The sequence below is a fragment of the Gossypium arboreum genome, chromosome 2 (assembly GCF_025698485.1).
Source record: "Gossypium arboreum isolate Shixiya-1 chromosome 2, ASM2569848v2, whole genome shotgun sequence".
NCBI lineage: Eukaryota > Viridiplantae > Streptophyta > Magnoliopsida > Malvales > Malvaceae > Gossypium > Gossypium arboreum.
In genome coordinates this window covers 45,514,369-45,537,177 of record NC_069071.1, presented here as the reverse complement: position 1 = coordinate 45,537,177, position 22,809 = coordinate 45,514,369, and the positions used below count along the sequence as shown (strand labels likewise).

The 22,809-nt window shown below is 31.9% G+C and overlaps 1 protein-coding gene across 1 annotated transcript; it reads right to left on the bottom strand.

Annotated features, from left to right (window-relative positions):
- Positions 1-19,152: 19,152 nt before the first annotated feature.
- LOC108465048 (zinc finger protein WIP2-like) lies at positions 19,153-22,509 on the bottom strand. The gene is made up of 2 exons (XM_053024788.1): positions 21,628-22,509; positions 19,153-19,838 (listed from the first exon to the last, which is right to left on the bottom strand). The coding sequence occupies exons 1-2, from the start codon at positions 22,276-22,278 to the stop codon at positions 19,401-19,403; spliced, it is 1,089 nt and encodes a 362-aa protein (XP_052880748.1). The 5' UTR covers positions 22,279-22,509; the 3' UTR covers positions 19,153-19,400.
- Between the last annotated feature and the right edge of the window lie 300 nt (positions 22,510-22,809).

Genomic DNA, 22,809 nt, shown 5'->3' with positions numbered 1-22,809 from the left:
TAATTGGCATGTTATGTATATTTTTGGCTAAAGTTTAGGTAAATGACCATATGAATAGTAACTTGGTTTTTAATTTATATGTAACCTGTTATATTTGATTTGATTTAATATATGTTCAAATGTGATGAATTAAAATGATTAACTTCTATGTGTATCTATGAATGTTCGAAAGTTATGTTTTCGTTTGGTAATACCTCGTAACCTTTTTCCGGCGACAGATACCAGTTAGGGCTGTTACAATAACTATTGGATATATAGTGCTAAATGGTTTTATAAAAGCAAACATGATCTAAATTCTGAGTATCTGTATATTTATTGGTTACTGACTTGAAGTTGTTGATTCATGTTGTGATAAGGTTTTTACTTGAAAGGTTATATGCAATTAACAATTAAATGTGTATGGTAAGTTAGTGAATTAAAATGTATGAACCTACTAAGTATTTCTTATACTTATTTCTATTATTATTTTCTATAGGTTTTGAATACGTGGAGGGTGTTGATCGGATTAACGGAGCTCACACCTCGCATTATCTAACATCGATAGTTTTTGAAGTTTTGAAATGTGGTTAATTGTGGCATGTATGCTCATTTTGCAAATGTATGTGTATGTTTTAGTGCTTTGGTTGTAAATATACTTTTGTGCAAAGTTAATACATATATATGCTTTGTTTGACATTTTGGTAATGTGGAGTTTAGGTATGTTTAATGGTATTTGTAGATGACCATTTGGTAATAAGTTTGGCATGTTTGTTGTTAGATGGTTTGAATGGATAAATTATTTTGGTTGACAAATGTTGTTTACATGTAGTACCAATGAGAGCATATTGGTTAAGCACTTAGGTTGGGATGTTTGGGTATGTTTTAGGCTTGATTATATGTGTTTTGAAAGCATATTTATCACTGATTTGGTTTTGGCTTGGTACCTAACGAGTTGGTGTTGTTTTGCCTTATTTTGGAAGCAATTTTAGATGCACACAGGTTGTCACACGGCCGTGTGCCACACACGATCATGCCGCATAGTCGTGTGTCATTTTGATTTTAAGTGCAAGGTTATTCACATGGTCTCTGTTAAAATTAAGTGACCTGAATTCTTATTAAATAAAATACGATGGAAAATAAAATAAAAGTAAAATCCATATAGAACTAGACTTCTTTTATTTTATTTTAGAATAAGGTTTTTTAAACCTTATTAAACTCCATCTATTTTATATTTATTAGGATAAGATGTTTCAATCCTACTAGAATATGGCTTTACAAGCCTATAAATAGACATAGTTTATTCCTCTTGTATTGATTCAAATTTTTCAACATAGTGAATTTTCTTCTCCTCTGCCCATGGTTTTTTCCCAAAAGGGTTTCCACGTAAAATTTGTGTGTTCTTTATTTTATTTTATTTTATTTTATTTTATTTTATTTTAACAAATTGGTATCAGAGCTTTCGGGTTGTTCATCTCAATCACAGTAATGGCGTCTTTGAAGTACGAAATTTCACTGTTGGATTGCAACACCAGATTTACATTGTGGCAGATTAAGATGCAAGCAGTTCTTGGGCAAATGGATCTAGAGGATGCCCTGCTAGGGATAGATAAGATGCCTTCGACATTAATAGATGAAGAGAAGAAGCGTAAGGATCGAAAGGCATTAACACAATTACATCTGCATTTGTCAAACTAAATTTTACAAGATGTGATGAAAAAAAAGACTGCCGCTGCATTATGGAAGAGGCTAGAACAAATATGTATGTCGAAAACTCTAACAAGCAAGTTGTATATAAAGCAGCGTCTTTATGCTCATCGTTTGGAGGAAGGTGCGTCTGTACACGAACACTTAACAGTATTTAAAGAAATTCTCTCAAACTTGGAGGCTATAGAGGTTCAGTATGATAAGAAAGATCTAGGGTTGATTCTACTTTGTTCGTTGCCCCCGTCTTATTCAACCTTTAGAGACGCGATTTTAATAGCCGCGAGTCTCTCACAGTTGATGAGGTTTATGATTCTTTAACCTCGTATGATAAGATGAAAAATCTTGTGATTATACCCGAATCTCAGGGAGAGGGTCTCATTGTTCGTGGGAGACAAGATTGGAATGCTGATGATAATCGTGGTAGGACACAGGAATGGAATCCTCATGGTAAATCTAAGGGTAGATCGAAGTCTTCAAATAGAGGTAAAACTTGTAACTTCTGCAAGAAGAAAGGGCACATTAAATCTGAGTGTTATAAGTTACAAAATAAGATTAAAAGGGAGGCTGCGAATCAAAAGGGAAAACAACCAGAAAATTCTAGTGAAGTTGATGTTGTAGAAGACTACAGCGATGGTGAACTTCTAGTCACTTCTGTCAATGATTCTAAAGTAAGTGATGAGTGGATACTTGATTCAGGCTACACCTTCCACATGAGTCCCAATTGGGATTGGTTTACAACTTACGAAATAGTGTCTGAAGGTGTTGTTTTGATGGGAAATAATGCTTCGTGTAAAATCCCAGGTGTTGGAACAATTAAAGTTAAGATGTTTGATGGAGTTGTCAGAACACTTAGTGACGTACGACATGTTCCAGAATTGAAAATAAATTTAATTTCGTTGAGTACTCTTGATTCAAAAGGGTACAGATACACAGCTGAAAGTGGGGTTTTAAAGATTTCCAAAGGGTCCCTTGTTGTTACGAAAGGGCAGAAAAAAATTGCCAAGTTATATGTTTTACAGGGTTCTACTGTTACTGGTGATGCAGCTGTCACTTTCTCTTCCTTGTCAGATGATGATATTACTAAACTTTGGCATATGCGTCTAGGGCATATGAGTGAGAATGACATGGCAGAATTGAGCAAAAGAAGACTTCTTGATGGGTAAGGAATTTGCAAACTGAATTTCTGTGAGCACTATGTTTTTGGGAAGAAAAAGAGAGTTCGATTCACTAGAGGAATCCATAACACGAAGGGAACGTTAGAGTATATTCATTCTGATCTGTGGGGGACATCCAGAGTGCCTTCGAGAGGTGGAGCTAATTATATGCTAACCTTTATTGATGATTTTTCCAGAAAAGTTTAGGCGTTCTTCTTGAAGCAGAAAAGCGAAGTGTTTTCCGCATTTAAGCCTTGGAAAATTATGATTGAAAAACAGACGGGAAAACAGATAAAATACCTCCGTACAGACAATGGCTTAGAGTTACGCTCGATGAGTTTAATAGATTGTGCAAGTCGGAAGGGATCATGAGACACTTGACGATTCGTCATACTCCACAGCAAAACAGCGTTGCAGAACGAATGAACAGAACGATCATGGAGAAGGTTCGATGTATGTTGTCAAATGCCAACTTACTGAAGTCATTTTGGGCAAAAGCAGCCTCTACTGCATGTTTTTTTATCAACCGATCTCCATCCGTTGCCATTGAGAAAAATACTCCACAAGAGGTATGGTCTGGTAATCCTACTAATTATACTGATTTAAAGATTTTTAGGTGTCCTGCGTATGCTCATTTTGATATTGGAAAATTGGAATCGAGATCCATTAAATGCGTTTTTCTTGGTTATAAAGCTAGTGGAAAAGGGTATAAGTTATGGTGTCTTGAAAATAGAAAAGTTGTGATTAGTAGAGATGTTGTTTTTGATGAAACTACTATGCTACCTAACTTATCTCTTAAAGACTCTTCCAATAAAGAAAACCAAAAGCAGGTGGAGCATTAGATTAATACAGAGTCAACTCCTCAAGCCATAACAAAAATTGAGAATAGAGTTGCTTTTTCACCACAATACTCTATCGCCAAAAACAGAACTAGAAGAGAAATTAAACCTCTACGCCGAAGCTGATTTAGTTTCTTATGCTTTAAATGTGGCTGAAGATATAGATGCGAATCAAGAGCCATCTAATTATTCTGAGGCGGTTAGCTGTGAAGACTCAGAAAAGTGGATGTTTGCTATGCAAGAATAGATGGAATCACTCCACAAAAACAGAACATGGGACCTTGTGAAACTTCCTAAAGGTAAAAAGGTTGTTCGTTGTAAATGGGTGTTTAAAAAGAAAGAAGGGACTCTAGGAGTTGAAGAACCCAAATATAAAACAAGGCTTGTTGCAAAGGATTATAGTCAAATTCCAGGAGTGGACTTCACAGATGTGTTCTCTCCAGTTGTTAAGCATAGTTCGATTCGAGCTTTGCTTGGTATTGTGGCCATGCATGATTTGGAGCTTGAGCAGTTAGATGTAAAAACTGCATTTCTGCATGGAGAACTTGAGGAGGATATTTACATGTAACAACCAGAGGGTTTTATAGTCTCAGAAAAAGTGGACTATGTTTGCTTGCTGAAAAAGTCCCTTTACGGTTTGAAACAGTCACCAAGACAGTGGTACAAGAGGTTTGATTCCTTTATGACTTCTCATGATTTCAAAAGAAGTAGTTTAGACAGTTGTGTTTACTTTAAGAAAAACAGTGATGGTTCTTTTGCATATCTACTTCTTTATGTTGTTGACATATTGATAGAAGCAAAAAATAAAGGAGAGATAAGAAAGGTCAAAGCCCAACTAAGTGAAGAATTTGAGATGAAAGATTTAGGACCAACAAAGAAGATACTTGGTATGGAGATTCTCAGAGATAGAAAAGCAAGTAAATTGTACCTAAGTCAGAAGGGGTACATTGAGAAAGTTCTTTGTAGGTTCGATATGCAGAGTGCTAAGCCTGTTAGTACTTCTTTAGCAGCCCATTTCAGACTTTCATCAGCTTTGTCTCCACAATCAGATGATGAGATTGAGTACATGTCACATGTTCCATACTCTAGTGCAGTGGGATCTCTCATGTATGCTATGGTTTGCTCACGTCCAGATTTATCATATGCAGTCAGTGCAGTTAGCAGATACATGGAAAATCCCGGTAAAGAACATTGGAAAGCAGTTCAGTGGATTTTAAGATACTTACGATGCACTACTGATGTTTGCTTACAGTTTGGAAGAACTAAAAATGGAGTCATAGGGTATGTTGATGTTGATTTTACTGGAGCCCTTGATAGAAGAAGATCTCTCACAGGTTACGTCTTTACAATCGGAGGTTGTGCAATTAGTTGGAAAGCCACTTTGCAAACTACAGTCACTTTGTCTACCAATCGAAGTGAGTACATGGCGATTCTCGAGGCTTGTAAAGAAGCTATTTGGTTGAAGGGACTATTTAGTGAACTTAATGAAGACCTTCAAATCAGTACAGTATTTTGTGACAGTCAGAGTGTCATCTTTCTTACAAAAGTTCAAATGTTTCATGAGAGAACAAAACATATTGATGTTCGGTATCATTTTGTTCATGATATTATTGCTCGTGGTGATATTGTTGTGAGCAAAATTAGTACTCATGAAAATCCTACAGATATGATGACTAAGTCACTTCCTATAACCAAGTTTGAGCATTGCTTCACTACAGGAAAATAGGGCTTTAGCAGCGTTTTTAGCGGCGTTTTATCAAAAAACGCCGCAAAAATTGTAAAACACAGAGCAATAGCGGTGTTTTTTGTTAAAATGCCGCTAAAAACAGAGCATTAGTGGCGCTTTTGGCAAAACGCCGCTAAAGACCAGAGCATTAGCGGCGCTTTTCTAAGAAACGCCGCTATAAGTACACATTTAGCAACGCTTTTTAAAAAACGCCGCTAATGCTCAATCTTTAGCGGTGTTTTTCAAAAAAATGCCACAAAAAATTAAAAAAATTAAAATACTATTATTTAAAATAATTTTAATGATTTTTGTATATGACTAATTGTTTATTAATTTATATGTTAAATATTTTCTTACATAATTGTAAAAGAGATAGTATTAATTTTAAAATATTGAATTAATTATCATTATAGTTTAGGTTTTATGGTATATGGTTAAGGGTTTAATGTTTATGAGTTACTATTTTAAGTTTTATGGATTATGGGTTTAGGAATTATGGTTTAAGGGTGGTTTAAGGGTTGGGGTTTAAGGTTTAGGTGTTAGGGGTTAGGGGTTTAAAGGTTTAGGGGTTAGGGGTTTATGGTTTATGTTTTAGTAGTTATGGTTTAGGGTTTAGGGACTAGGAGTTTAGGGTTTAGATTAATTAGTGTTTTTTAATTTATATGATAAACATTTTCTTATATAATTATAAAAGAGATAGTATTAATTTTAAATATTGAATTAATTATCATTATAGTTTAAGGTTTATGATTTAGGATATATGTTTTAGGGTTTAAAGTGTATGAGTTACTATTTTAAGGTTTATGAATTATGGTTTATGGCTTAAGGGTTGAGGTCTAAGGCTTAGGGGTTAGGGGTTAAGTGTTAGGTTTTTAGGGTTTATAGATTATGTTTTTGATTTAGGATTTAGATTAATTAGTGTTTTTTTAATTTATATATTAAATTAGTGTAATTAGTGTGAAAAACATATGTTAAAATTTTGAAATATTATTATTTAAAATAAATTTAAAGTTTTTGTATATATCACTAATTTTTAATTTATATATTAAATAATTTTAAATTTTAAAGATTTCAAATTGTATCTAATTCTTTTAAGTATTAGTTAAATTTTAAAAATTATTTATTTAAATGAAAAAATTAAAATACTATTATTTAAAATAAATTTAAAATTTTTGAGCATATAACTAATTTTTAGTTTATATTATTTTTAATTTATATATTAAATAATTTTAATTTTTAAATATTTTAGCCGCTTTTTATTATAAACGCAACAAAAAGTATGTAAAAATTTATTTCACTTTAAAAAGGCGCCTTTAGGCTTGTTCTAATAAGAAGGTGCAATTTTATTAATTTTTAGTGGCGTTTTGGTAAAACGCTTGCATAATAAAATGGGATTTAGCGGCATTAAAAAAACGCCGCAATTTTATCCCAAATTTTATCCCCAACTCGATACGAACCACGTTAATTTTTTCACCTTAAAAATTTCCCCCAAACCCTAAATTTTCCCCAAATCAAAATCCCAACCCATCTCTGCATCGCCAGACCCGACCATATGCTGCATCGTCGGACCCGACCATCTGCTGCATCGCCGTCGACTTGACCATCTGCTGCGTCGTCGTCGCGCTGCTCTTTTTGCCATCTTCTTCTCGGTTCTCATTTGCCTCAATGCTTCTTTGCATAGTTCTAAATATGCCTTTGTATGTTTTTGTTTTTCTGCAGTTCTACTTCTATTGAACAGTTATGGCTTGGCTGAAACATTTAGCCATGCTTTTTATTGGTTCCTTATCTATACATGGTTACTTGTTGCCGTTCCTCCTAAAGTTGATTGGTGATCAAACTAGCATGAACGGAGGTAAGAAATATAGCATGAACGGAGAATTTCGTGTCTGGTGAAGGATTCATTGCTTATTTATGTTTCAATAGTTTTCACTGTTCTCTTCCGCTTCATTATTTGAGGAGACCAGCTATATTTTGTTGTTTGTTTGGTCTCTATTGCTGTCTCTTGAGCCTATTTTCTAGTTTCATTTTTCCTACATCTGAATCTCATGTCCAATTGAGGATATCCTTCTCTTACTCTAATAATCAGGAATGATCATTTCTTTCTATTTCATCACTTAAAAATGAGGAGACTAACTCCTTTAGGCAATTGTCCTTTGGTTCGTCTTCAGTTCCATTGAACTCCCTATTTCCCATGCAAATTTTCTAACCCATTTATATTAGAATCATTACTAGTTTCTCCTAATGGAGTCTTAAATTGGAAACTAATGTTTATCTAATTTCGTTTTTCTTTTCTCGGATCGCCAATTATGCACTTTGGTGACAACACGACTAATTGTCTTGGCCTCATACATGGTAGCATGTCTTGTAATTTAGAATCCTCTTCGACACTTCCTTTTGTTTCCAAAACTGTAAGCATTAATAATATTTTATGTTATCTTGAAGGCTGGACTAGGACTTCCCGATAACGATGCACGTATATTATTGAAACAATAGCAGAGAGAAACAATATTGGATATAAGTTGCTAGTAAGTACAACTTCTATCCTCGTAGTGTGTTCTTGTGTTATTATGATGGGACAAAGAAGTACATGGTTGAAAATAGTGTCTTGACCTTCTTTTTCCTATAACTTCCTAGAAACATGTGAATACTTTGGGATTACCTCTGCACTGATTTGATTATTTTTGATGTATTATCTTATCGATAACTGCTCGCTTTTAGTTTCCGCTAGTTTCTCATGTCATATATTTCCATTCAAGTAACAGGTGCTTTGGAATTTTTGTGTTGTGTTTAGAAAGATAAACATTTATTTCTATGCAGAAGCTGATACTCTTAGTCATGAAGTTGAAAACAATTAAAAACTGCATAAGGTGACATTGTTTTGAATCTAGGATTTCCCTGTATTCCCTTACATTCTATATGACATAAAACAGATGAGGAATTGTTGACCAGTGTCCCATATAATATATATAGGTTCATCTTTCGGTTAATTGTCTGCAATGGTACTCGTATTTGTAAATTGATGTTTAATTTGGTTACTTGCATCGAGCATTTGCTACGCAAGGCTTGAACTTTTACTTTCTGTTTAATTTGCTAACTTAACTCACCTTTGGTCTTGAATTTAATTTTGATTTCTATCTTGCAACTTCTCTTTCCTTCATGCAATATTGTCTATGCCTTTTAGATCACCTCTAATTTTAGCATGACAAAGACCCTCTCTGTTGGGTTTTTTCACCATTGTTGCTGCTAGTGTCAACTTTATTTTAACAAATGATATGCCTTATATGATGCTATATGAGACAAATATATTCAATAGTTTTTCTTATCCTTCATTTTTGTGCCGTTATACTCTCTAATCACATCATTTCCTAAGCCACCCCGTCAATAATGATTGATTGCTGATGTAAAAATGTTTGATTGCTAATCGCAAGATTTTCACTTTTGTTTTGTCTTCAATAATGATTGATTGCTAATGTAACAATGTAATAACCCTCTGTATTGCATTAACAAAAACCACTGCCTTCATCTAGCAAATGATTTCATTTCAGGGTGATAAGAGCTCAAATGAAATTGACAGAAATGTGGGAAATAAGAGCTCGTCGAGAAGGGTGGAGAGAAAAGGTCGCCAAATCTAATGCGCAGACACAAGGTAACCTCCAGTTTGTCTAAACCATCCACCATGGCCTGATAGGAAGAAAATTAGTAGAAAACGTATTTCTTAAGGGTTAGTAGAAAACGTAGAAAATTAGTAGACACAAGGTAACCTCCAGTTTGGCAAAAGACAGAGACAAACCAAATTGTTTTGGTTAATATCAGTTCCAAACAAGAGGGCTTGAATTGAAAACATTATGTTGGAAAGCAAATTCACTTAAGGGTTCTGTATCTAATTGGAGTGAACAACATATTGAATTTTAGTTATATTATTGGGTATGCTAAGAAAGACAAATTAATTTGTTAGTTCATTTCTTGAGAAGAGAATGACGACTATAAAATATTCAAATAAAAAAAAGGATAATAGATATTAAGATATTTTGGCTGCGAATTTCTGTTTTCATGTAAAGGAAATTCTCACTTGGTCAAACATGGTGTGAGGATTTTAATGATTTCAAAATGGAAGACATAATTTTATTCCTTAAAACACCCAATATGTATATATATTTCAGCTTTATCCAGATACTATAAAACCTTTAGGCTCTGGTATGAATAGTCCTTGCCTTTTGTAATATGTGGCTTGTGTATTGAAGGAGTTTTTGGGATTTCTTAGGTACTAAAATGCCCTTTTGCCTTTTTCAGGACATATTGGCATCACCACGATGATACAATCAAGGCATGTGAAAGATTCCAACGCCTTGGAGTAGAGTTCAAAAAAAACAATTATGTATATCACATGGAGATTATTTAAGACTAGAGCATGCAAATATTTTCTAAAAGTGCTTTTGTTCATGCCTAGTTTATCAATCTCATTTGTACGGTATGCATTCATCAAGGATCCCAATGTTTTCGGAAGAATTTTAGTTTTGATTCTAAATTTTTATTTTTATTTCAATATTTTTAGTTAAATTTTTAATAGAAAATTTAATTTGATAATGAATTTTAATAGAAAATTTTTATATTTATATCATGGATATTATTCTTCTCAATATTTTGATAATGAATTTTAAATTTTTTATATTTTTCATGACTTTTATAATTTTTTTTAAAATTTCATTACCTTTAGCGGCGTTTGTGAGAAAAGCGCTATAAGTCTTGACCTTTAGCGGCGTTTGTGGAAAAGCGCCGCTATAGGTCTTGACCTTTAGCGGCGTTAGGGAAAAGCGCCGCTAAAGGTCATGACCTTTAGCGGCGTTTTTTTAAATAAACGCCACAAACTTTAATGGCGCCGTCTATAGCGGCGTTTTTTGCGGCGCTTGTAAAAGCGCCGCTAAAGACCTTAAAAAACGCCGCTAAAAGTCAATTTTGCTGCAGTGCTTAGACTGGGTTGGTGTTCATTGTTGAAGTTAAACCCTTAAGGGGTTTTGTGGAAGAGGTGGGGAACTTGTTCGCGATGAAGAACTTGTTCATTGAGAATTTGTGTCAAGGTAGAGATTGTTAGAATTAAGTGACTCGAATTCTTATTTAAATAAAATACGATGGAAAATAAAATAAAAGTAAAATCCATATAGAACTAGACTTCTTTTATTTTATTTTAGAATAAGGTTTTTTAAACCTTATTAAACTCCATCTATTTTATATTTATTAGGATAAGGTGTTTCAATTCTACTAGGATATGGCTTTACAAGCCTATAAATAGACATAGTCTATTCCTCTTGTATTGATTCAAATTTTTCGACATAGTGAATTTTCTTCTCCTCTGCCCGTAGTTTTTTCCCAAAAGGGTTTCCATGTAAAATTTGTGTGTTCTTTATTTTATTTTATTTTATTTTAACTGTCTCAAAGAGTTACATGGTCGTGTGACCTTATTTCGAATACTCACATAGGGGGCATACGAGTTCGGACCCATATTTTAAATTGTACACGGTTGGCCACACGGCCATGTTTATAAACCACACAGTCTAGGCTTTGTCACACTACTTGGACACACAGCCGTGTGACCCCTATTTCTAAAACTTTCAAGTTTTTCTATATTTTTTTGTTTTGATTCAAATTAGTCCCAAATTATTCTCAAACCAGTTTTAAGGCCTCGTAAGCTTGATTTAAAGTCGTAAATATGATTATGACATGAATGAAATGTAAATTCAAATGTTGTTATTTAAATTAATAAATGAATGGTTTAATAATGTAAATTCTTTTTATATGTGCCATAATACTCCATAACCCTAAACCGGCGATGGAGACGGGTTAAAATGTTAAAAGTTGCAGTGGCCCCTAAAGGTGGCACTGGGATAAGAACAGAGAAAATAAGAACATAAAAAATTGCTTACACGGTTCGATTTCTCTACACTTGTGGAGCTTAGTTCGGTGAATAAATCCACTATCTTTCAACCCAATACAATGAGTGATTCAAGTCCTATCACACCCCGATACAACAACCTCACTTTTCTAGCTAAAGATCTACATTACTTACTTCTAAGTTCACCCATTGATAACTTAAGTAGTAACAAAAAGTTGGTTACTCTCTCAAATGCAATCTTAAATATACACTCCACAATAAATAGATAACTACTCCTAATACTTTGTACAAAATCTATACAAGTCTATCAAATTTATAAGAGTTTTGAAACTTACTAACATACTAAATTAACTACAACCAATTAACCTATTAAACAACAACTAAACTCACAAGATACAACATAATAATAAAGACAAACGTAAAGTGGACTGCTGGAGATATGTCTTCATTGTTATCCCAATCCAGTCTCCATAATTCAAGTGATTCGATTGTTTGATTCGATCCAATCTAATTTTCAAAATAAATTTTTTAAATGGATTGATTTTCATAGTCGGGCTTTCATATTTCCACAATATCACCATCGTTCAGAGTAAAATATTTTGTTTAAAAGTTATCAACTTTAAACTTGGTAGGTAACAAAGTTTATCGTAGTGTTAGCTGTAATAACCACTAACATTGTAGTTCAACAGTTACTTAAAAACACTTACCTCTACACTTTAATAAAAAAATGAACTTTTAAAATAAATAAAATAAAAATTCCTTATATTTGCTTTAAAAATTTATGTAAATAACTAAATATTACCAAATACAATTAATTTTTACTAATTCATATGTGTTAAACAAATAATAGTCCTGGTTGTAATTATGACCTCTCATGAATGACACATCCTTCCACTAATTTGATTTGTAATAATTCATATTTTTATTCTAATTTCTAAGGCAGCCTGATTTGAAAAAGTAGGTTTAGCTTTAAACGAAACTTTACATATATTGATATGAAATTGGCAAGCTAGCTTTACAGGACATTATCAAGTAGAGCGCTACACACACACAAAAGAAGATAGTATACTTTAGTTTGGATTTAAAAAGAAAGGAAGAAAGTATTATTCCACAAACAAGTTGAAAATTTTCATGGAATCTCTATAATTCTCTGGATTCACTTTTTCAGGTTTAGTCCGTTTGAGTTTGCTCCTAAATGAGTATACTGCTCTCTCTCTCGCTTTGTTTTTTATTTTTTTTAAATATATATATTTGTATTGTTTTAATTTTATTTCATATATAGTTGTGTTAAAGATGTTATATTTAAATAACTTTTGTTTTGTTATGTTAATAATTCATAATATATTAAATTAATTTTTTATGATAATTATATGATGTTATCTTACCATGTTTTAAATTGAAAGATTCACCAAAAACAAATTCGATATACCTCATTGTAATTTTGATGTGATTGGCATGAACCAACCTCAAACTTACCTTTTTCTCCGGACCTAAAGATGAGCAGAAACAAAAGCCTTGATATGCTCTTTCTTTTTCTCTCTTTAAATTCCCTATCTTTCCTTTTATCATATTTGCTATGTTTTATTTATGTTTCTAGGTATATGCATTGCTCTCTCCCATTTCTTCTCCCTCAAGTTTTTTTGTTCTATATTCCCCTATCATAATCATAGCTACTAAAATGCAAAATACCCACAACTTGGAGAATCTCCTGCACCCGAAAGCAATTAAAAATTAAGAAATGAAATAATTAAAGTAGATTTTCTTTTTTGTACAAAAGGAGTTTTAATGTGGAAATATGTAGAGAATGATATTGTAAAGATTTAAATCAAATCTATTAAATATAAATGTGTACATGAATTGATTAATCTAACTTTAGGGTTTAAAAATTAATTAAATCTAAGCTCAAGTGATATCTTTGTTATTACAATAATTAAAAGAATGTAAGTTTAAATATATTTAATTTTTTCAATTTAAAAATCTCAAGTTATTGTGAGAAGAAATAAACATTATAAATAATTAGGGTTGAAAGAAAAGCTATTTGGTAATGGAGAATGCTTATAGCTAGTTTCCAAAAGAAGCATTTTGTATTTTCTCTTATTATTTTTTTTATTTTTCCTTTAGATTTTAATTATCTATAATTTTATTTTCTTCCCTTTTCGAAAGTGAGTGTGGTTAATTATGAGTCAAGATTATTTCCTCCCCTTTTCCTTTTACTTTTTGGGGCCTATCAAACAAAGTTGTCTCATATACTTTGACGGTCAGACCTACCTCAAAATTCCCTTTCTTTCAGTTTGGTCCATATAATATTTTTTTGGGTCATATAGTTTTTTTGGGTACATTGCTCATCATTACACTGAAAAACAAGTGAATTTCATTAGCTCTTTGGTATCCATAACTTTATATATATATAATGACATGGGTCATATTCCACAATTCACCCTTATTTATCTAGCATTAGATTTGATTAATAATTGTAAAAAAAATAGTTTGTTTTTATTTAAATTCCATTAAAGGTTTTTGTGGCTAAAGTGATCAATTTTGTGCTTTGTCTAATAATGCTATTTAATTTTGTGTCAAAATAATGCAAAGTTTAACTAGGCCAAAGTAAATTTATGTTGGTTGAGGTGATGCATCAGCACTTACTCAAATAATTTAGCAGAACCACTTAAAATTGTATTTAGATATGCAATTTATATAAAATTTCCTGTAATTCATACTAATTATAGAAGAAAATATGGTATTCTTGAGATAATATACCTCGAATTTCACGAAACGAAGAGATGAAAAACATATAATAATAGTAATATCTTTTCTAAAATATTGAGAGGAGAAAACTGGTATCCTATATCCTATATTAAAAATATATTTTGATGAAAAGGTAGGGATTCGAACAAGGGGGACAAAGCTGTCTACTTGATGTATTCGAATATGAATACAAAGCCAAATAAAATATTTTATATATACTCTTATGTAGTATGCTTGGTCTCCTGAGCAAATTCATTGGAAAATGGAGTCTAAATTATTTTAATAATGTTGGAAAAAAACAACTTAGATGTGGGAAAATATCAGAATAAATATACATTTAAGATTTAAGAGAGGTTGCCTTGGGATTTTAAGCAATAAAGGCTGGGTTCAACTGTTAAAGACGGGAAAAAAGAGAAGAATAATAAGCTTCTGTTAACCAGCATACGATGTGAATATGTGTTCTTTTGTAGCCTTTTTTTCTAGAAAAGATTGCTCTAATATTACTCAATTTAAAAGGGTTATTCTAATTTTAATCATTTAAAAAATTGTTAACATTAAAAAATTGATTAAATTATTCACTCTATCATTAAATGATAAAGAAACAAATAGTTTACTTATATGAAAATATTTTGAGTTATCAAAATAAAAACAATTCTTATTTAAAATGGTTAATAGAATAATTGTCGATTAATGAGGAAATGTACAATTACCATTCCATTATCATTTAATAATAGAGTAATTAATTTAATCAATTTTTTAGTGATCAAGTTAACAATAAAAATAGAGTGATCAAAATAAAAATAATCCCTATTTAAAGTAACTAATGTGTAATTTAGTACCTATTATTAAATAAAATTCAAAGATGTTGAAGAATTGAGTACATCATTTTTGACAAATCATGCACTGACATGCATAAATGAGTGAATACGTATATAAGTACTTTATTTGGATGAATCGTATAAAAATTTCAGGAAGGAAATTTAGATTATATTCTCTCCCTTTAAAAAAATAGAATAGAAGCCTTTTAACATATCCCAAATGAAAGAATTAAATCCATCTCATTGGATTAGATATATAATAATAGTGTTAGACTTGACATTATTGTAAAAATTTAAATGGATCGGAGTGTTATGTTGTGAAAAGCTTCATTCAATCCCAAATAATTTAACCTATCCAATTATTATAAAAGAAATAAATTAATTAATTGAAATATTTAACATTTAATAAGGTGGTGCGGATGGTGACACGTTGTGTTATCATGTAGAAGAATTCATAGTAATTTAGAAGGTGATGGCACTGATATGCATAATATTGTATCATGTGTAGAGAAGACGGAAAGGTCAATTACCTAATGGGAGGAAGAATGGCCCCAAGGAGGGGACGATTTATAGTAGAACTGGTCGCCCCAGCAATAGGGCAAGTTGTTAAATGTCAATAAATGCGAAGTGGTTCTGATCATGTCTTTGTAGCCAACACTGTAGGTTGACCTGAAGAGTTATACAGAACAGTAAAGAGTAAGCTTCCGGGGCCTCATCAACTGACAAAGTGGCCAGTTAACTTTGTGGTTTTTCTTTAATGGAGGGGCTTTTATTCTACAAATTGTCCAGAATGAAAGGGAAAATCACTAAATTTTGTCCCTTATCTTTCTTTTCATAAATTTTCTCATAGTATTCCCCATTATCATTATTGTTGTTGGGAACACTTGCAAATATTGCATACATATACATGCATTCATTTTACTATACGACAGCAAATATTGTAGGTCTGAGATTTAAAAGCCCTGTTTTGGGAGAGGGATGGTCAAAGACTGATTGAATTGTCGTTTCATGAAACAGTTTGATCCATTAGAAGAGGGTGTGTATGCACTGTAGGGGGGCATCAAAGCATGCTGCAGATTTGGCCAACCAATAGGGTTTGGGGCTCCACACTGTTTCAGTTTTTGGCCCTCAATCATCCCTTTCGCTTTGCCCATATCTTTCTCTCTCTAAACAAAAGCTGCCCACAATATCCATTCCATTTCCAATCTCCATCCCTCTCTATCCTCAGTTTATAATATACTTATAAACTACCACTAATTTTATTTAAAGTATCATGAAAGCTTATACATTGGAAGATAAATTATACTTTTTATTATTAAAAATAATAATTATTTTTTTGTTAAAATTTGAATTTATTTCTACCGAAAAAAATTTGTCATGACTAATTGAAATGACCATTTAATTAATGATGTGTCGTATATCTTATCCTAACATATCAAATAATTTTAATACTAGAAATTAATAATATTTTAACAACAAAATTAATTTACTCTTTATTTTGGTAAATAAAGCAAATTAGTCAATTATATCAAACATATATTATTTTAACCATCCTCGGCTAAGTCATCATGAGTAAGAGATAAGACACGATCACATGGTTGCAAGAAACTATAAAAACCTATCTCTCAACCAAGAACTTGTTTAGCCAATGCATATGCAACTCTATAACCTTAATTTACACTTTAAACTAAATTACTAATTTAAAAAATACAATTTGACTTCTAATATAAAAACTTCTATAATATTTTTTGAGTAATTTTATCTATGGTTGTTATATCCTCTATTATACAATGTTACTGATTATTAATTCAAATAATTTATAATAAATGACTTCTAAAGTTCATTAAAACTAATATAATTAAATGTTATTTTCTATAAAAATAATTATAATTTTCTTTCCAAGAAAGGACTAGAAGTATTTTACTACGTTCAATCAACAATTGTAATTTTTTTAATCTATATATAACATGACTTTTATCATATTTTTACCGCTCTCTTTCTTTTTATCTTTCTCTATACTAAAAGCTAATCATTTGGTTTGAATTTCCAAGTAACAGTGAATCTCTCCTATGGTATATGTTCCATCCAATCCATCAACAAACACATCTCTCCACTAACCAAAGCAAAAAGGCATCATATCCACCCCCCATAAAGCTGATTTATTTGCAGGATGAAAAGCCTATCTCAACTACATTTGGAACAAAATGTACTCACCTGTCTTGTTATCCAGTCATCAGATTGCTTTATACGTACATCTATATATATACACACACATCCGAAGCTGACATTTGAGTATTTTCTCATATTTTATAATTATAATAGATTTCAAAATTTTTATATAATTATGTGATTTTAATGACGACGTGTACTATATTTAATACTTTTTAGTGTTTTTGACTACCATTTGTGAGACTTGTGGGAGTGGCGAAGACTCATATGAGGATCTCAAAAGGAAAACTTGAATTATTAAAGCTACCAGTCAGAAAAGAAAAACCCCACACCTATTATTATCCATGCATGTCTATCTCTTAATATTCATCCTTTAAAAGTAAGAATTAGCGGAAGTGGTCACCTCTTATTTCCAAAATGCTTCACTATAATCTCTTCTCTCTCTCTCTCTCTCTCTCTCTCTCTCTCTTTATAATCTATTCTCTTAACTAACTAAACTACAGTAAATTGAGCCCAAATATTATATAGATATACAAATCCATCCATGTTTTGTCAAAAGTTCTATCACTGAATCTTTCCAAGTAGCTACGCTATGACATCACTGACAGTTTCCTTTTCATCATGTTTACCTATCTTCTAATAATTCAGCTCTCTGGTGAATGCCTTTGTATCTGGGACTTCCTTAAATTATAGGATTTTTACATGGTTCAAAGTGGTAGAATTGAAACGGAGGAATATGAGTATATATATATATATATATAAACCATTAAAAAAAAAACATTAGTCCTTCTCATTGTTCATAAAAGGCCATTCATATCAAAATGGAATCGAGGTGCAATTTTGCTAATATAAATGAAGCATATTTCTGGCCAACCCTTTATTATTATTATTTTTTAGAGCACCTAATTTCGACTAAAAGAAATCAAAATAAGGTTTGTTATTTTATTTTGATAGCACCTAATTTCGACTAAAATAAATCAAAACAAGGTCGAATGGACGTACAAAAAATCGGGCAAGGTGTTACAGGTTACATAAAAATAGGGGCACATATAACGATTAATTTTAATTTTAATTTTGGATTATAAAAGAGGGGTTAGCTTTGAAAGACCATCTCTTGGAAAACAAGTCTCGAAATATATATTTGATGTGATTAAAAGTAAGAAGAGACTGTTGCATCTCTAATTAAGGACTTGTTTTATAACCCCACTAAAAGAATTCAATCCATTAAAAATTAAAATTTTAAACAGTTTAATGTTTTTTAAAATGCATTTGATAATAAATAATTTAAATTTTAAAATTTTATATCAAATTAAAATATATTATTCAGATTTTAATTTATTAGAAATAACATAATAGAATTAAGTGTTAAAATATAAATTATATTTTTCAAAATTTAAAAGTTAGATCTACCAAACGTTATACTTATATTCAGCGATGCAATGCTTACTATGCAGTAACATGCAAACAGTTTCTGCAATCCAGATTGAGTACCTATAAAATTCAGTATTTAATTTTTATTTTTTCATATACGTTTAAGTCTTTACTAAACATTTTTATTTTGAATTGATATTATGATCCACTAACACTAACAGTTTTTTTTTTCGAGAATACTAACAGTTTAGTTATATACTTTCAATGTACCGAACACAAATTCTTTTAGTTCATGATCATTTTCACTAACTTCCAGGAAACAAGAAAAAGAACCCATACCCAAACAATGTGTGTTAAAGTAAATTGTGCTGATATATGCTTTCTATTTTGATAAGGATCATTCGGATTCAAACTAAAGAATATTTTATATATATGTGTATGTATGTATGCATGGATGCATGCATGCATCCGTGTATGTATGCTTTAAACAATTAACAGGCTCAGGCTAGTTTTCCATGTAAAACATTTCATTATTATATAAAAGTAGATTTCCGATTATCTTCTTTTCAATGAGCGTATCATAATTATCGGTTACTGCATCAACAATGTGATTATTCCAACAAGGGTATTTGGTTTTAGCTTCTGTTTTCCATTTTGGTGATTAAGAATTAAAGCAATTTATGATTATTTACTATGCCTATGCTGATGAAGAAGGTTGAAAAGCACACTGAAAAGGGAAAGAAACCACTGAAATGACCAGTTTAAAGGGAAATGGATATATATATACATGAATTTAACATATGTTAAAGGACCGTACAATCTACATTAATAAGGAAATTACAAAATATATATATATATATATATTGAAATGCCTTCCCCAAGTAAATTGATTCATATATATATATATAAAGTTCTTACTGTGGAAGCCTTGAAAATAAAACCCATAATTAATTAACAATTCATTCTTTTCTTTTCTTTTTTTTTCCTTTTTTTTTTAAATTTATTCAATCACTGCATGGAGTCATTATCTTGTTCCACTTCAGATGCAGGCTCATCATCTTCTTCCATGCCATCGATTCCATAAGCAGCATGGCCATTCCCAAAAGCCTTAATGTGGTCTTTAAGAGATCTTTTGTGCTTGAAATCCGAGCCGCAAATGCAATACCAGAGCTTCCCGCAGTTCTTCTCATGGGTTCTCCAGTCTCCTCTCACAGCAAATGCCTTTCCACATTTCCTACACATGAAGGGCTTGATCCCATGCTTCCTCTTGTAATGTGTTTGCAAGGTTCGAAAATCCTTGAGTGGCTTCGCCCTTGGATGGTCAATGTTGTTCCTACACCCTGGTGCACAACAATAGCAAGGAAGTCTTAACATTCCGGTTGGTTGGGTTCCCCTTAGCGATTCGGGCCCTTTCCTATACTGAGATCCATGCCCCCACATATGCATCTGTATACAATTCATGAGTCAAAACAAAAATCAGTAGAAGCCAACAAAAGTTGGTGTCTTGAGACAAAAGAGTGTTTTTCCTTGTATATAGAATTCTAACACGGTCAGTAACATCTATATTGTTGATATGCTTGTAAAAATTAAAAAATCTTGTAATTATGTTCTCAAAAAAGAAATAAATTTTGTTTAGGAAGCAAAAGAAAATCCTCAGCTGAACCCCTATTTTGGACCGCATCCCGATGTTGAGGTGTGAAATTTAGGTGGATGAGATTCTCGATGTAGAAGATTGGAGAAAAGATATCTCCCAGATATGGGGTTTCTTGATCATGCCTGCAGTGCTTTTTTGTAAACAGAAGGTTCAACAGATAAATTGGTTGCTTTGTTCAGCACCAAAAAAAATAACTGCAAAAATTTCAGCTCTATTGGCTTTAAAGCACAAAAAGTACCATAGGCATTAGGAACAACGAGTGTGTTGTTCAATCACTAGAAAGATAGTATTGATATCAGTATATACGAGCTGCTAGATTTTTGTTTATTAAATAAATGGTGAAAAAGTTGTGTTTAATTTGATTTTATTACTCAATTATATTTAACAATTTCATAATATCATTGTTTTATGTTTTATTATATTTATTATTTTAAATAATGCACATTGCCTCAACAAAAACCCTAATTTTTTTTTTCTTTTCACATCAAGCGGTGCCTTTATTTTCATTTCCTTCCCTCACAGATTCCCCAAACCATTTTTGCCTAAACATAGGTGATAGGAGCATTTTTGCTAATTACGTAAATTTATTAATATAATGTAAAGTCTTTCACTGACCATGTTTGCACTAATTTGATTAAAAACTGCAATTGGGGTTATTAGATGACTTAAACCACATTAATGCATGCCTAACTTTGTACTCCAGTTTGAACTACCTTTTCCTCCCTAAAGATGTCCGAATTTTGAGTACAGTTTGACGAGTAATTTTTCAATTAATTAGAAAGAAATTAGAATCAAATAAAAAGAAAAAATTTCAAAAAACCAAATATTACAAGAAAATATTTTACATGATTTTCATCAAAAGAAAGAAGGCCCTTTAGCAATGGGTTGAACAAAGTAATGTGCCCATTGTATTTTCTCTTATTCCGACTATCTGGTGAATAAATAAAAAGAAAATGCAGAGTTTCACAATAGGAATGGGGTAGCAAACATGATGGAGAAAAAATTCCTGTGGTTTTTTTTTTTTTTTCACATGCTACAAATTGGGGATGAAGAAGACAATAACAAAGTTTGAACATTGAATTGGCAACAAGTTATTTAACCACTACATTATTATGATACTGACAATAATTTATTTAATTTGAATAAATCAGTTTCAAACACCATTATAGAATGAATTGAGCTCAAAATGAAGTTTATTTAAAAAAAAAAATTTAACACAAATGAAACATGAATAAGTTTACAATTAGATAAGCAAGCATGAAGGAAAACTTGTTGGTTGGAGCCTGATTCATAGTCCTAGATATCGAACTTAGAGTGGATCCGGGTCATTCAAACCACAAAACCCACAAGCCATGCAACAAAAAACAATGAACCAGAAGATATACTTACAAGAAAATGGGTTACAAGATGTCAATCAGGCAAGAAGTCGTAAGAGAAAGACTTGGGATGGATGTGTTTTATTTATACAATTTATCTTCTTTTTTTTTTTTAAAAAAAAAAGAAGAAAGAAACGAAAGAGCTTAAAGAAAAGAGAAGGTAGGAAGTAAAGGATGCAATAATTGAAGTGATGAGAGAGCTTACTTGCATGTTGTTGTATCTATTGAAGGTTTTGCAGCAAACAGGACAAGAGAACTGAGTAGGGCCAATAAGAATCTGAGAAGGGGTAGGGATCCAATACTGTCCCTTGTTGAGCCTGTTAACTGCGCACCCAGAAGAATCATCACCATCCCCATCTTTATCGGTTATCTCTGAGGAAGATGATAAAACTGAAGCCAACTCTGAAGCACTAGGGCTTGGTAACCCTATATGCAGTGCAACAGTAACAGTTTCATCTTCAGCTTCTGCTACAGTGGTGTTAGTGAAGAGGAGCCGCCGACCTTCCTCTTTCCCTTTGGTGCTGTCTACATCCATGGCAGTGGTCCAAGAACACTGATCCTGATCTTGATCTTCATTATTCTGTCTTGTGGGGCTCAAGCTCAATAGTGGCAAGGCTTCCCTAACAGGAGACGAAGGAGGTGATGATGATGAGAAGCTGGTCTGGTAGTGGAAGAAAGGGTTAATATGGCTGCTTCGATCATTTCTACTGTTGCTATAAAAGTCATGGGTGAAAGAATTAGGTTGTTGGAGGGGATGGGGTGGAGGAGGAGGTGGGGGGTTTGGAGATGGGTAATGTTGAACAGGGTTGAACTTGAACCAACCGGAGAAGAAATTGGTGTAAGGGTAGTCAGCCATGGTTGAAAACACGAGAAAAACAAATAAAGGAAGAAAAAGAAGGGTGTTTTTGAAGAGATGGAAATTAACAACTGTTTGATCTTTGATTGATTTGCTTTTATAGACAATAAAGAAAGAACAAAAAAGAAAGAGAGAGAAGGAAGAGAGTACAAGATGACTCAAGGGCGTGAATGGCGAGTGGTTTTACTTAAAAACTTCTATATTTTTATTAACTATACTTAAAACTTTATAGATGTATTATCATGTACATTTATTAGTAAATGAGATGACATCGCATTATTTCATTAACGTAGCTGATAAAATTTTATTTATTTCAGGATATTTTGTGTTAAAATTTATATTTATGTCACTGCCAACAGAGTAATTATTAAATCATTTGTTAGTACCTCATAAATTAGGACTTAAACTCTATCAATCATCCTTTTTCTAATTTGTAAGTTGTATAAAAATAAATATTTATGAACCGAACTCGAAGAACCCTGCAATAAAATCTGAACTCCACCTAATTTTCAGAAATCGTTATATGCATTA

Bases quoted from the DNA above. Each gene is read 5' to 3' on its own strand.
- LOC108465048 (XM_053024788.1), bottom strand. From the start codon at position 22,278: ATGGCTGACTACCCTTACACCAATTTCTTCTCCGGTTGGTTCAAGTTC. The intron at 19,839-21,627 runs GTAAGCTCTCTC...AATTGTATACAG, and splicing joins ATAGATACAACAACATGCAA to ATGCATATGTGGGGGCATGG.